The following is a 15,805-nucleotide window of genomic DNA, read 5'->3' as shown; positions in this document are numbered from 1 at the left end:
TCCTCCATGCAGCTCTCCAACAGGTCAGATCCCAAGCTATACTCTTACCTGGGGTTGTTCTTGCTCAGATACAAGGCTCTACACTTGCAAAAGCAAGTCTCAGCAGTTTATTTTCTAAACAGCTGGGAAGAATGATCAGAAAGGACTACTATTCCATTTTCTAGTCAGAGAGAATTCTGTATGCCTTCTTTTTTTTTTTTTTTTTTTTTTTTTTAAAGTCACAATTACCTCAACTGGAGGTAGCACATGTTCACAGGGTGGATACTGCAGTTCTCAACAATCTCATCTTCCTTTTTAGGATACTTGTAGTGCTCAGAGGGTAAAAGAATGTAAGAACTGTTTAAAAATAATAGAGCAGAATCTCATTTAAAGTTTCCCCACCCAAATTTTGTTCTCCCACACACTCACTCCAGAGCACATGGGAACACAATGATTTCAGTGGAATGTATTACTGTAATCTTTCAGTTCCAGACCCCCAGAAAGCATTTTATACCTCAAAAATTGTTGAATAGGAATCTACTAGTTAAAACATTAAGCATTAAAAAAGTGCCAAGCCTTAATTAGCATAACCTCTAGATTAAGACTGGGAGATTTTACACAGCAATGCACCTAACTGTGTCATTATTTTGAGATTTATGGAAAAATCACTACACTAGAGGTCAAAAAGAAGAAATTTCCGTAAGAAAACTTTTCCTCCCAACACTAGATAGCACAACAAATAGGCATTTCGGGAAATGCCAGAAGTTTGAGCTGGCAATTAGCACTGGGAAATCCCAGCCTCTCTTGCCTCTGCTTCTGACAATAGCTAATTTTTCTGCTCAATCTCACGGTCAAATTTTAAAATTTCAAGAAATTCTGATGATTTAATTTTTCACTATTAAAAGCATTCAGAAATATATACCAATTCTAATTTTCCTCTTGCTCAGTCAACAGCCTAGCAATAAGTAGAAAATTAGTCAGCTGTCAAATTGAAAGAAATCATTTCCTGATGGTCTTCAGTATTCCCAGAATACGGTCCTAAAACTTTTCAGTTGTTTTCCTATGTATATAGGTTAGGAGTGAAATCAATCCAGCCCTAATCAAATTTCACACTTTTTTTTTCTTGAGGGCTTATGAACACAGTTAAGAATAAATCACTTAAGGAAATCACTTAGGTTCCTCAATATCTTAGTGTCAAAGTAGATACTTAAATGTATTTAAGTGTCTAAAAATGTAGATGAGCATCTTGTCATATTTAAGAAACAGACAAAACATGTTTAGACAGGTTTGATATGTTTGTACATTTGAAAATCTACTTGACCCTCATCTGCCTTTTGCAGATTCTAGTTGTTTTTGAAGTCAGGCCACAAACTATTATTACTTAAGATGTTAAAATCACAAATGTTAAATACAATTATGAGGACCAATCAGATGGGTAGCACTAGATTTAATTGGATTATTTCACATTCTACTTCTCTGAGCAGAAACACTGAAGAACTTCAGTCTTAATCCTTAGAGACAAGTATTCTCCAATGTGTGATATTCCTACAGACAGCCTACTCCTCCAGACAAAATTCTACTGATAGTCTGTAAATAAATGAAAGTTCTCAAGTGATAGCTCCTGCTCATATCACACCACTTTTTCTAAGTGTTACATGTAAGAGGTGTCTTGCAACAATTCAGTCTGCTTTTAGATGCTACCAACAGTAGATTTTAGTTTGACAATCAGGAGCAAACAAGTGAAGAAACAGAGGAAAAAATATAGGTCCTTGGACAGAAAAATAGCCTTATTCTTCATCAAGATGCAAGCGCAATTTCTATCATTTTGTCTACAGATATTTCAAGTATTCACTACTTACTTTCTAGTCTCAGTATTTACTCCAATTAGGCATCCTGTTCAGATTTTAAGACTACATACATTCTTCTGTAATGATATATCATACTTCAAAAAATTCATTTATGATAGAGCACAGAGATTTATCTCACTGCTCCACTTCAAATACACATATTCACATGGCAACAGTCATCCCTAGGAAGGATTTTACTGCAGCTAAATGTGTCAAGGAAAGAAAAGTCTCCCTGGTTAACAGAGCTGCCTACACACACAGAGATAGCAAATCAGGTAAGGTACAGGGAAGCTGAGTAGCAAAAACATGAATCGCAAAGCCAGAAGATTAGCCTTGCTCCCCTCCTTCAGACGTCAACTATACCAATTTTGATAAATTTCAGAATTTCCAGCACTATATATTTGCATGTTTCTGTAACTCCACTGCTAGCATGCCCAGCCCAGAGCTTTATATGCCAGAAATCTGAAGGTGTGATCTGACAACACAGCTAAGCCATGAAAACAGCTGCAGAAAGAAAAGTACTGCTGCTCCTCCCCAATTTCACCATTCCTCTCAAGGCTGGCCTACAGTGAGACACAACAGGGAGTTAAACAGCTAGATCAGCTAAAACCAACTCCACAAAGTAATTTTCCATCACTTTATGATCCTGAACTGACTTACTGAGTCTCTCATTGAGAGTCAGGTATCCTTAAAACCAGATAGGCAGAGACAATAGAAGAGGGAGCAGGGCTGGCTCTTCTAAAGCTTCAAGAATGGTGTAGACACAGCACACAACAAAGCTCTGCAGCAGGGAGACAGCTAATACATGCATGAATACCAGCAGGTATGCCCATTTTCAATTCACTCACTTCAAAACAGCCTAGAGAATTTTAATGCATCACTGAATTTGCCTACTCAGTCTTCATTTTAGAATACAGTTTTATGTTATCAGCTGGAGAATTGTTTGACTAACCCCTGTCTCCCACACATACCTTGAAGACTTATTCCTACTCCTCCCCTTCTTCCTATTTATTTAATGCAAACAAGCAAGGCTAAAAGGAAAGGTACCATTCCCTCTGCCAAGACATTTCCAGTTCTAACTAATAAGACATTAAAGACTTCTTCCAGAATGAGAAAGAGCCCCTCTATCCCTGCTGACTTTCCTCTTATCCTGAAAGCATTTATCACATTTTATAAATTGAGATACAAATAAGAATAATTCCTATTAAAACTACCTCCTCCTCTTCCTTAATTATAACTATGAGAAGCATATGGAAATAAAAAGAAGGATAATTTTCCTTGGTTATCATGCACAAAACACACAACAGCCCCAATTGACTGCTTTGAATTATGCCCTTAAGGTTTGGCTTCAACACAGAGAAAATCAGACCCTCTTGAGTTTATACTGCTGTGCTCTTAGAGCTACCTATCTAACCATTAGGTATCTGAAAAATCTTTTGTGGTCAACTTTGCAACTTTGTCTCACGATGGTAGAGAGAAGTAGTACCAAAACAGCAATTACTTTGAGACCTCCCCTGGTGTTGGGGGAAAAGGTGGAGATTAAGGAGACAAGGCCAGGTGAGTAAGGAGTAAGAGAAACAGTTGAATAACAGTGGGTAGACCAGCTACAGCAAGACCTAGTTGCATAATATGCATGTCACTTAGCCTTTGCTTTAGAGCAGCAGTGCAGCCAACCAGCATAAAAGTGTGAATGAAGTCATCCTAACACATAGGCACACCTAATTTCCATAATACCAAGTATGTCCCTACATTAGCAAAGGGACTGCTCTCATTACTCAAGCAGATGCTTGAAGGAAGTTGTAACTACTGTTAGGTGAACTGAAACACTGATTGCTGCTACTCATCACAATGGCAACAACCTCTGACCACCAAATAATCGACTGTAGACTGAAAGGCATATTCAGTTATACGAGATACCAAAGACTCATGACATGTTCATTTGCTGCAAAGCAGCACAAGATGCTGCACCATCATCTGAGTTGGCTTGGTCACCAGCAGAGGTAAAAGGTGCCTGAAAGTTAAGTGTTTTGCCCTGCTCCCAAAGATTAGTTGACATATTAAGCTTGGCTACAAAGTTGGTCCTTTTAGGAAGAACTCTTGCTTATCTGAAGGACTAGATTATCCAACAGTGCTACAATTAGGATGCCAGTACAACAGCAGCCAGCAACAAATACTAACTTGCAGCTCAGTGACTTGGTAAGTGGTAATCATATCTACATATCACACTGCAACAGCACCTGTTTCTTCTTCATAGCTACTGAAGGGCATTACAAGCTGGGATCACTAGAACAGAGAGATCACTAGAACAGAGCACTACAAGACCACCTTCGCACCAAAGAACAGCTTGGACTGCTCCTGACTGCAGTGTGTGGTGATTTTCCTAAATACCAATCTCTCTAAAGCTCCACTTTTCAACCTTATGAATCATTGCCGTACACAGCTGCTCTAGAATTCTGTGGTAATATGGGGAGGAAAAAAAAACAAAAAAACAAAAAAACAAAAAACCATCCTTTCCTTCCACAACTTATCTGCTGCTCTGAAAGATAAAACATCACATTCTTCACGAATATTTGTTACAAATTCTATGTAAGATCTTGAAAATCATTTATTTCATTGACTGCACACTGCACTGTTACATGAGCATCAACCTGAGTATACAGCAAGGTGTTGGAAAGAGTAGCAGTAGGAAGACAAGGACAGAACTGGACAATAGCAGTCTCACTGACCCAAAGGATCACACGGTTCAACTTCAAGCTTGGGTCACTACTGATACTATCATTTAACAATATGCAACATGTGATGTGCCCACTACTGTTTCACATTTATTTCTGCTGTCCTCACTGATCAAGTCTTGCATCCACTCTTCCTGTCACATTGGGATTGATAAACCCCATCTTGCCCTAATTGCACAGCTGATTCTTGTACTCTTGCTGACAAAAAAAAAACCTGCCACAGGATAAGGAGACCTTTTGTTACATGCTCAAACATCAAACTGATAAGAATGGTTTTATACTTAGACTGAAGTACAATTGGGCAGTAAAGTCCTTATAACTAGGCTTAATCCTGCACCTGGGAAAAGTTCCAATCTGCACATGAGTACAATCTAAGAGAAATTTTGCAGGCCCCATGCATATATGCTTGATTTGGTTATTCTAAGAAGGAAATAAGGTAGTGAAATACTTTACACAACATAGAGCTGTATTTCAGAACAGCCTAATATGTACAATACTCAGCTCATGCCTTTGTGCTTGGAAAAAGTTGCTCCTCTCTGTAATTCATTAACTTGCAACCTTATCAAGGTGGGAGTGAAGAACTTGTTTCCAGCATGGAAACCAGCAATCAAACTCAGTAGAAATACTTACGTCACTCTTCCTGAACTTTGCTTTTAAGCTCTTCATCCTGGTTACATTCAGTCTTCGAAACCTTTGAGAAGTTTGTTTTGTTTTTTTTCTTCTTCAATATCTAAGGGGGAAAAAAAAAAAAAAAAGAAGAAGATTCCAACTTGATATCATTCAGCTCACAGGCAGACAAATCTGAATTTACACACATATATTACCCTTCAAGGGCTTAGCCCTCAAGCTCTAACAAAGATTAACAACCGGCTAAGAGACATGTTTTGTATTTCCAAACTTAAAAGCAAGCCTAAATATGACCACAGAAAAACAGGAGGAGCCTTCAGCAAAAACTCAAATGTGTGTCACATAATACTAGCTACCTCTTGCTACAAGCAGATCTGACATGTTCGTACACGTAGCACCTCTCTGCTCACAGTCTATTTTAATATTAACATCTAGGCAGCCATTTGTAAAATGGTAAAAGCAGAAAGATGGATGTTGAGTCATTCCACTGAAGTTTCACTATCCTACAACTATACTGTAATAGGTAGAAGTACTATGTGTACACATTTAACCACTAATTCAAAACTAACATGCAAACCATGCATCACACATCCTAGTACAGCTCAACACAATATAACAGATGGAACCATCTAAGCAAGAAGAGGATTAATCACCGGAAGAATACTTTTATGCTCCTCCTGTAATAAACCCTGTGTGCATGCAAGAAAAACTTCTTCACCATGAGGAATCCAGAGAACAGACATCCAGACAGGCTGCAGAGCCTTCTTTTCTGAAGATATTCAAAACCTACCTAGATGCTCTTCTGTGCAGTGTACTCTACAAGGCCTGCTTTAGCAGGGGCTGGACTAGATGATATCCTGAGGTCCCTCCCAACTCCTACAATTCTGAAATTCTGTGCAATTTTGCATTTGAGAAATCACAACTGTTTTCAATTTGAGGATGCACTTTCACAAACAAGCCAAGTTTTTCCTCTATCCCTTTCAAATGAAAAAAAGCAGCAGTTATGCAAACACATAAAACCAACATTATTACAGATAAGCCGCAAGATTTTATAGGGAAGCAAGGAATCTATACTAGAGCAAATTTTCCTAAGGAATCACAGAATAACCAAGGTTGGAAAAGACCTCCAAGATCATTCAGTCCAACTACTGACTAACGCACCTACCACAGTGCGTCCCACTAAACAATGACACTTAGTACCACATCTAAATGTTCTACGAACACTGCCAGGTACAGTGATTCAACCACTGCCCCAGGCAGCCCAATCCAGCACCTGACCACCCTCTTGGAGAAGAACCTAATGTCTATCCTGAACTTCCCCAGCTCCTGGGAAACTGTAATATGTAACAATCCAAGGTAAATGTGAACAGTGAGAGACACAAAGTAGCAGGGCAATGTGTTTATTCCTAGACCACAGTAGAAAAACTCTATGGAAGAGAAACATACTTAAGGACAAGAAAAGGACATCTATACAAAAAATGTCCCGGCTTCATAGTTTCACGGTATGCTCACTGGAAGAGCCAATCTGTGTATCTCACCTACAAAGGTTAGCAGCTGTACAGAAATTCTGATGAAGGAAGAGTTTAAAGTAAAGGGTGTTCAGCTGTACAAACTTCCTCCCTCCACCTTCGAGAAAAAAAAGAAAAAAAGAGAAAAGTATTATGAGTCTAACTGATAAATAACTAAAAAAGAGGACTACAACACAAATTCTAATAGGTCATGGTGGGTCACTGGTGTTTTGCATCCTTCTTCAGATACCTTTAATTACAGTTTGATAAGGAAACTGAATTCCAGTTATTTCATAAGAGAAAGTCCCTTACTGTTATGAAAACATGCTGCTACATTCTACATGCTCCCTTAACTATGAGAGGTTTTAAAATGAAACTTCATTGTTCACTCTTGGTAAAGTACATGAAAACACTTCCACAAAGCACAGCACTGAGAACCATTCAGGAAGAAGAATTAACACTAAGTAAACATGTAATTTAGCTCAACCTCGTATTTAATTGACAGCCATTTAAGACACACACAAGCACATTTCCTAAAAAAAAAAAAACAACAACAAGAAACTACCAAACAAAAAATCCCACGTGCTACATATACACAAATAGGTTTCCCACAGAACACAGACCTCAACAGGTAATTTTGATGGAGTAATTCTGTAGGCTGTTAAAACATTATTAACTCTAATTATATGACTCTGAGTCTAATTAAATAATCATTCTAAAGTACCATTAGATTCCTAACTGCTTCCATGTATATGAAAGGGTATTACTGTGAGCTCTTGCTTTTCATCTCAAGGTATGAGAATAAGGAAAATTAAATAGCAGCATTTTGTCTAATTCTTTATGATGGAAAAGAGCAGCAAAAAATTTGTCAGAGCTTTTCATACCCTGGATTGACTATTCCTTAGCTTTTTCCTGAGCTGAACAAATCTGCTACACCTATTCAAATTTTGAAGAAAGTGTGAAACTATAAAACAGCTGTCATGACTCGTACTGGAAATGCGCCTGAACCCCAGCAAGAGCCCAATAATTTCTTAACTCATTCTCTAGTACCACCAAGGATTATGGGCATCACAAAGACTGGAAACGGCACAGTACAGACAAGACAAATGACATTAGTTAGCTGGCCTTCTTTAAATACACAGTGCACCGGAAAAATCTTTAGGGGAAAGAAGATTGAGAGGGACTTCAAAAGCCAAGAAACATCAGGCAATATCCAACAAAACTCACACTTACAAGGTCTTTTTAAAAGTTAAACTTAACTGACTTAAAAAAAAAAAAAAATTAAATTAAGATTAATTACACCATTTAATAAAATAGAACCAAACACTTTGCACTGGGAATCAATAACAGATCTCTTATCACATGCATATTGTCAGATGACTGTCTGCTATAAGCTGACTTTCCCCTTCTCACCCCCTCACCACTTCTTTCTCCTATGAACAAAATATTTGTTATAGCTTCCATGGAAGTGAAGTACTCAACTTCAGGGTGATAAGAGAGATGGTAACTCCTTATAGACGCAAAGCTGAATTCTTTCTGAGAGAAACCTATAGCAGTCCAATAAACAAGCTTTGCAAGCACTCCTGGAATGCTGTTTCCCCCCCCCCCCCCCCCCCCCATCTTGAAATAGGAAAAAATTAGGTGAGTTGTGATACCATCAGAAGCCAACTTATTTTTTCCTCACAAGTTACTTCACTTCTTCTGTGAGTGCACTCTATACACTGAATTTGAAAATGAAATCCACAGAATAATTATAGAAGCATGGAAAAGCACACACACAAAAAAACATATTTCTGAGTTCAGAGCATGTTACATCTGTATTTATTTTCTGTAAAAGATAGTTAAACACAAACATTATGATTACAGCTTTTGTATCACAACCCTTCAGCTGTAGAGATAAAAACCCACAAAGCAGTGATGGCTGTCTTGGCACTGCTTGAAGGAGGAAGTCACCTCTCAAAGGGTGTAATTATTGGAATTGATGCAAAAAGAGGTCAGCACCCTGATTCAGCAGAGCTTTATGACAACTGCTCATTTGCCAGAGGGGGAATAAAGGAAGCACCGTTAATAAACTCCTGTTTTACAAGACAGGAAACGACAACTAGAAATTCACTAGGGAGAATCAAGACACTTCAAAACTATTTCTGCAATGAATCACAGCTATTAACAAGAAGCAAGTTTTACCTATTGTGGCATTTCTCCCTTTTCAAAATAACTGTGGTAATAAATGCTGTCATTTTGTAGCTGCAGCAAGTTAACAGTACAGAACTGCTTAACTCCAGAGATTCTCTACAGCTAACGCTGATCACATGCTGTCAACCATTATCTCTAAAATTAAATATCTTCTATCTCATCTTCCTTTGGCTTAATAACGGGAAACAGTTCTCAGGAGCACAAGTCACAGAAAACATCCTTAGGTTGATGGCAAACCTATCTAGTGAAAAAATAAGAGATATTAATGCAGTAGTATTCAGCCTCAGTAATTTCATTGTTTTAATATACAGCACCATCTTCAAGTTCAAATGTAGGAATCAGATTAAGATAATCTTCCCCACTGATTTACAGTAAGATTTTGGCAAACCACAATAACAATTGTATTGACATTGTTGGTTTTTTTCCTTTCATCACTTTGCTGCAAAATCTGAGCAAGGTCTTCTACACGACATGGACGCTAGTCAACACACTGAAAGGCCAAATATTCAGCGATGTAACAGTAAAACAGCCTTAGGGATATGCAGTGCACACTGTTCATGGCAATGACTGCTACCCTTTAATGATTAGTGCATGCTGAATTTAATTATTTTTAAGTGTTAAAGGACACGCATCTCTTTCAGAACACACTGGTAAGCTTCCATCTCAAAATGTTCTCTTGCAGCAAAGCATTGTTTATAATGTCAGCTGATTTCCTGATTCACTCCCAAAAATTCCAGATTTTTTTTTTCCAGTTTATGTGGCTACAGACTAGAGACTCCAAGCAAGATCTGGCAACACACAGGTAAAATGATACATACGAAAAAAAAAACATCTAGAAAAGTACCAATGATGCTATGTATTTACATCTCCTTTGTGTGAATGTAACAACTCTCAAAAGAGAAAATAAGATGTCCCAGAAGTCACTTCAACTACAGCAAAACAACATCGTTTGTTCTCTGAATAATCATTATCTTTCTGCACAATCCCTGCTGTGACCCAGGAGAACAAACCTTTGAAGCAGTCAGCTCTGCAGGGCTGCCAGAAGCATCCTCAACTCTAGCATTTCTGCCGCTGCCCATCTTCAGTACCTACTTGTCAAATACATCACATGCCTGAGCTCCCTTGACATACAAACCTGTACCAAGAACATGCCAAAACACAAGCTTCTCCGAAGCCGTTGGAACACCTGAAGGCATGAGCAGCTACCTAGACTCTCCAGTTGTTTGCATGTAAACACAAGTAAATCCGTAGTGTCCTAAAACTAAATAAATTTTTAAAATCCACTTAGCACTCCATCTATGACTACCATCTAATTACCATCCAGCTGAGCACATTCCTTTACCTCTCATTCCAAAGCAGAGAAGCATACACAATCAGATCAAAAGCTACAGGAAAATTTCCGCAGTCTTCATCAACACGACTCAGTTTTTCCATTTTGAGTAATCTATCCCATTCTTCCTTTCATAGGAAAAAACAAATGGAATTTAATGTCACCTATAAAGACAAATAATTCTTGGCTTGGTTAATCTGCTATTACTTATCAATGAAAACACACTAAAAAAATGCACTGAGAAGCCCAAATACAACACAAAAATGGGAGTGATTTATAGACCGTTAATCCCATGCAGAACAGAATCAGACATCAGAGATAGCGGGAGCCTTGGGTAACTTAGTACAATCCCTCAATCTGCTCACAAATCACTGGCAAGGATGTGCTGAACTGTACAAATTTAAGCATTTGAGCCCAGAAGTTAAGAACTCTACAGATACTGCATCACTAACAAATGTAGTTATCTCTCTTTTCTTCAGAATGCTTTGCCTCAGCTTTCTACTCTTACACATCCTCTACGTTCAAAATCTGAAATATTTTACTTCATTTTTTAAAGGCTGCAGCTAAAGTCATACCAGTCTCTGTGGACATTACACAACTAATACAAACCAATACTCAACTGTCCATCCGGGATATGTGCAATTTGTTAAACTGTGTTTTCTCCTAGGGGAAAGTTTACACAAACAAGGCCTTATACATCGTTAATTATAGAGAAGATTAGAGAAAACTCAAAATGTGACACAGCTCTGACTTGTTCATTTGACACACTGGACAGAACTCAGGCAGAACTGTATCTCAAGTGAAGTCCGAGCACATCTGTCATTCAAATCATTGTGCTACAGCTTTACACCGTTCTTACTCCAGTTCCTTTGTCTTAAAGTATCTGTCAACAGTGAGCTCACAGCGAGGCAAGACTTACTGCATAAACTAGGACACACCACTACCTTTCTCTGCTTTGAATTTCCACATTCCCAAACTAAAAAGTTCCCCCACACCATGTGTCACCCCATTTTGAGACCATATTCCTTTGGCTCATCATACATAAGATGCACTGTAGATCTGAAAGCTTTTCCCATGTTCAATATTCAGTCCAACAGGACTAGACAGGAATTGAAGCATACAAACTGAAACAGAGAAAAAAGATGCAGAGTTCCACTTTGCAAACATCAGTTATTTAAATGAGAAATCCAAGAAGATAACAACCAGAGATTGTTTATACTTCCTAATATTCTGTATTATTCAACGAACTGCACTTCAGAATCAACAAATGTGAGAACTTGTTGAGATGCAATCTTCAGTGTGAAAAGAAACAACTGCATCAATTTATAGACAAGTACTCTGAAATAGCCTAACTCAGAACAGCCTTGTACTAGGGCAGGAGCTAAGAACACTGATTCAGATTACCAAAAACACCTGCCAACCCCGCTCCCATTAACTAAGCCCTTACACTGCTGAGAAGCCTTGAAAGAATACTCCACTGAAAACCTCTCTAGTCTAGAAATACTTTCAGAGATGGTGCTAATAACACAACTACTCTATTCACCTTCCAAGTTCTTGGGAGGGAAAACATTTTAGCTGATCAAAGTGCATTATATTTTTAAACATTATCTGAAAATGAAAGGGAATTGGGTGTGTTTAGAAACCAAAAATTAAGCACATCCACACTTCATAAAAGGTATTAGAAACTGAGATTTCTTCTACCCTGGAAGACATCAGTCATATAAACGAGTAGAACTTCAGCAAGATCAGTATCCACATCTTAGTGATAATGGAATCAATTTTACCTGATTTTATTTAGATTGTTGAAAATCATGTTCAGTACTAGCACTAGGTACTGGACAGACCGTGGAGAAGGAGCAACATGTAGGATACTTTTCCCATGCTTCAGAGACCTATGAACATCTAGAGGGATCTTACAGATATCCTGGTGGGAATTCAGACAAGACCTTGTATACCAGGTTCTAAGAAAGCATTTGAGTGCCAAAATTCCCACAGACACCTCAAGGCATCCCAGTGCCTCTGGCAGTTCAGATGCAAGGCACTGTTTCTGCATGCCCACCAGCAATAGCTTCCAGTAGCTTCCTGAGCCTCAGCAGTTATGGGGAAAGAAACTGGAACGTCAACTTCCTACAGTCATAGAAAGACTTGCAAAGAAGTTTTGTCTTTGTAATGACTGGACAAACTTGGCTCTTATCTTCACCAATACTCTATAGATTCAGGTGAAAAAAAAACAAAAACCAACAAAAAAAGTCACATATCTTATGTTTTGAAGGTACAAAATAAAAAAGAGACTAAGACAGCTTTCAAAAATACGTTTATGTTATTACAAAACTCATCTGCTCTATAGAAGAAGGCCTTGAGTGGACATCTAAGACGTTCCAGACAAATGCACTAATCATTAGGCTGCCAACACTGCCCTAATGAAGCAATCACACGAAACTAGTGGGGCCACCAAGACAATGAGGAGGCTGAAGTACCCCTCCTGCAAGGCTGAGCAAGCTGGGACTGTTCAGCCTGGAGGAGATTCAGGGAAGTTCTTATCAACATCTATTAACATCTGAAGGGAGGATGCAAAGAAGACAGAACCAGACTCTTTTCAGTAGTGCCCAATTCCAAGGCAAGAGACAATGGACACAAACTGGAACACATAAGGTTCTTTCTGATCAGGAAGCATTCCCGTACTGTGCAAGTGACAGAGCACTGGCACAGATTGTCTGGAGAGGTTGTGGAACCCCCCCCTTTGGAGATCTTCAGAAGCTTCCTGGGTATGGCCCTACGCACCCTGTTCTGAGTGTCCCTTTTTAAGCACAGGTCAGGCCACGTGGACCCAGAGGTCCCTTCTCACCTCTATGACTCATGGATTCTGTGACCACTACCATCATCTCAGGGTGTTACTGGCCACAGCGTTATGGATCCAAACACAAGAGAAAGATGCCTTCTTTCACTGCTATGTACTTCAGCTCTGACAGTCCTCCGCAGGTACCATGATTAACTTTTAATCTTAAGTGTAAGTGGAGATATTCCACTACTTCCACAGTTTACCAACAGACATTTATTTCTGGCAGTCTGACAGCGATAACCTTCAGTATATTCCTGAATCACAGCTATTTGCCCTATCTCCTCTACAGGTTAAAACTGTAGTATTAGGCGACGCTCAGCAAGGTCTGACAACTCCAAAACAATCTCCAAGTTACCCCACATGCAGAGTTACCACCAGTATTTATGCACTCACAGGCACCTAGACAGCAATTCCAAGGAGCATGCAAAGGGACTAGGCTTCTCAGACATGCAGGAAGTATACAGACAGCAGGAGAGCCAGTTATTCAGATCTGTACACTTAGAAGATGTTATGGATCACTATGTTCCCATTCAACATCCAGTTAATAAAAGCTGCCTGGAATTTTCAGTAGTTTACCATCTTTACCACTAAGCAAGGCACAGAGCCTAAAATTGATTTATTCTAGTTTTGCTTGGCTTTCCTCTACAGCTGTTTCAAGTATTAGCCCTACGCAAAAATAACCAGTCCACAATCAGCTCTCAAAAGGAATGTGATCAGGGTACTGTTGCAGTAGAATTTAGAAACTGCTAGCATCTCACATAAGAAGTTAGTTTTTGTGGCCTCCTGCCACTACTTCTCACTTGAAAGAGGCATGAACTTCTTACCAGTGAGAGAAAAAAGAAAAGCAACATAGTGGGGAGCATACAAAAGAAAAAAAATAAGTAAGAGATGGTGGCAAGTGAGTAAACTCTACCATGAAACGCCTGCATCGTTTGCGAGAGCAGCAGCCTCCCTCCATGGTCTCTTCTCCCATCAATGTGCAGTTTCTTGGTTTGGAGAAGGAGAGGGAAGGAGGTTTTATTGCTTTGCTAGCAGATGCACTCTTGGAAGAGGAAAGAGAAGAGCACAGTGCCCATATTTTTAGAGACTGGACAGACGGATGACTGCTACTGCACAGTGACTTACTGACACTGAGCTTGGCCTGAACTCAAGGGAACCCTGAGCTAATATCCAGCTCTTTCACTCTGGTTCACACAGCTCTTACGCAATTCTTCTATTAGTAAATAAAATCTCATTGACAGCTTTCCATGAGTGTCCCGAGACAAGAGCCAAGCAGGTCACTGACAGATATTTACCAAATTCATCTACTCCTAGTTAATCCAGGAGGCCTATATAAGATGACAAATTCACACATCTGGGTTTTAAAATAATAATAATAATAATAATAATAATAATAATAATAATAATAATAATAATAATAATAATAATAAAATTGAAACACGAATCTGAAACCTACTGGGATACAAAAAGCAAAAAGAAAAGGCCGCCTTTCGGTGCGTACAGCAGCAGCTCTAAGCAGACCACAAGCGTTCTGTGTCAGCTCTGCGATAGGCGCACTCACTACAGAAACACTGACAAGAATTCGCTCCGACCCCGCAGTGCCAGCAGAGCAGAAATTGAAGCAGACTTCTCACAGCCGTAAGGAAACTCCAGATCGTGACAAGTGGACGGCGGAAGGCTTTTCGCTGCCGAGCGCCGTGCAAGAGAAAGCCAGCCCTTCCGAGAGCTCCGTGAGAAGTTGGGAGCGAAGGTTTCTGGCTGATCTTGATGCGATTAGGGTTTTCTCGATTGTATTTCGGAGCAGAGACAAAAAAAACCCTCGGTTCCCCTCCAAGCTTCGCTGCGGCCGCGGGGTTGGGGGGGCGGTCATTCACGGCGACGGGACCCCTGTCCGACAGCCGCCGAGCTGCCGCCCAGACCGCCAGGAAAGCAGCACCGCCCGACGCCGCCGGTTCGGTCCCGGGGCCGCCGGAAGGTCCTCGCTCCCCTCGGAAGAGCGGGGAAGGAGGCGCGGCCGGGCCGCGCTGTCACGGAGCCGGCGGGATCGATGAGGGACTCGCGCTGCCCGCCCCCGCCGGCGGCTGTCAGCCTTCCCGAGCCCCCCGTGGAAATAAAACCACATAAAATAAACACAAGGGAACAACCAAGACTCACGGGCTGCTCCCTGCTCCCCTCTCCGGGCTCTCCGGCCGCGGCAAGAAGGAAGAACTTTCCTCCTGTTGCTCCACGCGGAGGAGCTGCTCCCCGCGTACGCCCACCGCCGCAGCGGCCGCCACCACTACCAGCGCCGGGCGGGGGCAGGTGGGCGCCGCGCACAAAGCCCCTATTCACAGCGCGCGCCGCCTCCCCCTCGCGCCGCGCCGAGCCTCGCTTACCCCAGGCAGCAGCCGCGTCCCCCTCCGGTCGCCGCCGCCGCCGCTGTGAAGGGCGGAGCAGCGCCGCCGCGCGCCCCGGGACACTCAGCGGCTCCACGCGGATAGGGCGGGGGGCGTGACATCATTCCACGGTCACGTGACCGCGGGGCACCGGTCCCCCGGCGGGGGGACTGTTTGCCCCCTCCTCAACCGGGGTCTGCAGCCCCGCGCTCGTGGGGGACGGGTCACGTGACACCGCGCCTACCCGCCCGTCTCTCGCGTCCCCACGACCGTTACGCTGAGGGGCGAGGGGGTTTCCGTCCCGCGCTTCTCAGCGTCTCGGATTCCTCTTTCTCAAAGCCCTAGGATGCACTAGAGGGAAGACAAGTGGGTTCC

The 15,805-nt window shown here is 41.1% G+C and overlaps 1 protein-coding gene across 9 annotated transcripts in view; it reads right to left on the bottom strand.

The window, feature by feature from the left end:
* Positions 1–15,805, bottom strand: part of RAI14 (retinoic acid induced 14) — a 106,479-nt gene that overhangs the window by 80,379 nt on the left and 10,295 nt on the right. For 4 of the 9 annotated variants that reach the window (XM_048931977.1, XM_048931983.1, XM_048931984.1 and 1 more), the window contains exons 1-2: positions 15,431–15,550; positions 5,189–5,288 (exon numbers count right to left, since the gene is read on the bottom strand). In XM_048931977.1, coding sequence (XP_048787934.1) covers positions 5,189–5,224 — 36 coding nt within the window. In that variant the 5' untranslated portion in view covers positions 5,225–5,288; positions 15,431–15,550. Of the gene's footprint in view, positions 1–5,188; positions 5,289–6,723; positions 6,812–15,209; positions 15,356–15,430; positions 15,551–15,805 lie in introns of those variants that run through there. The other 5 variants (XM_048931979.1, XM_048931980.1, XM_048931981.1 and 2 more) reach the window with 4 other exon arrangements.

This window comes from Lagopus muta, chromosome Z (genome assembly GCF_023343835.1).
Source record: "Lagopus muta isolate bLagMut1 chromosome Z, bLagMut1 primary, whole genome shotgun sequence".
NCBI lineage: Eukaryota > Metazoa > Chordata > Aves > Galliformes > Phasianidae > Lagopus > Lagopus muta.
The sequence above is the reverse complement of the archived record's forward strand: the minus strand, read 5'-3'. Positions and strand labels throughout refer to the sequence as shown.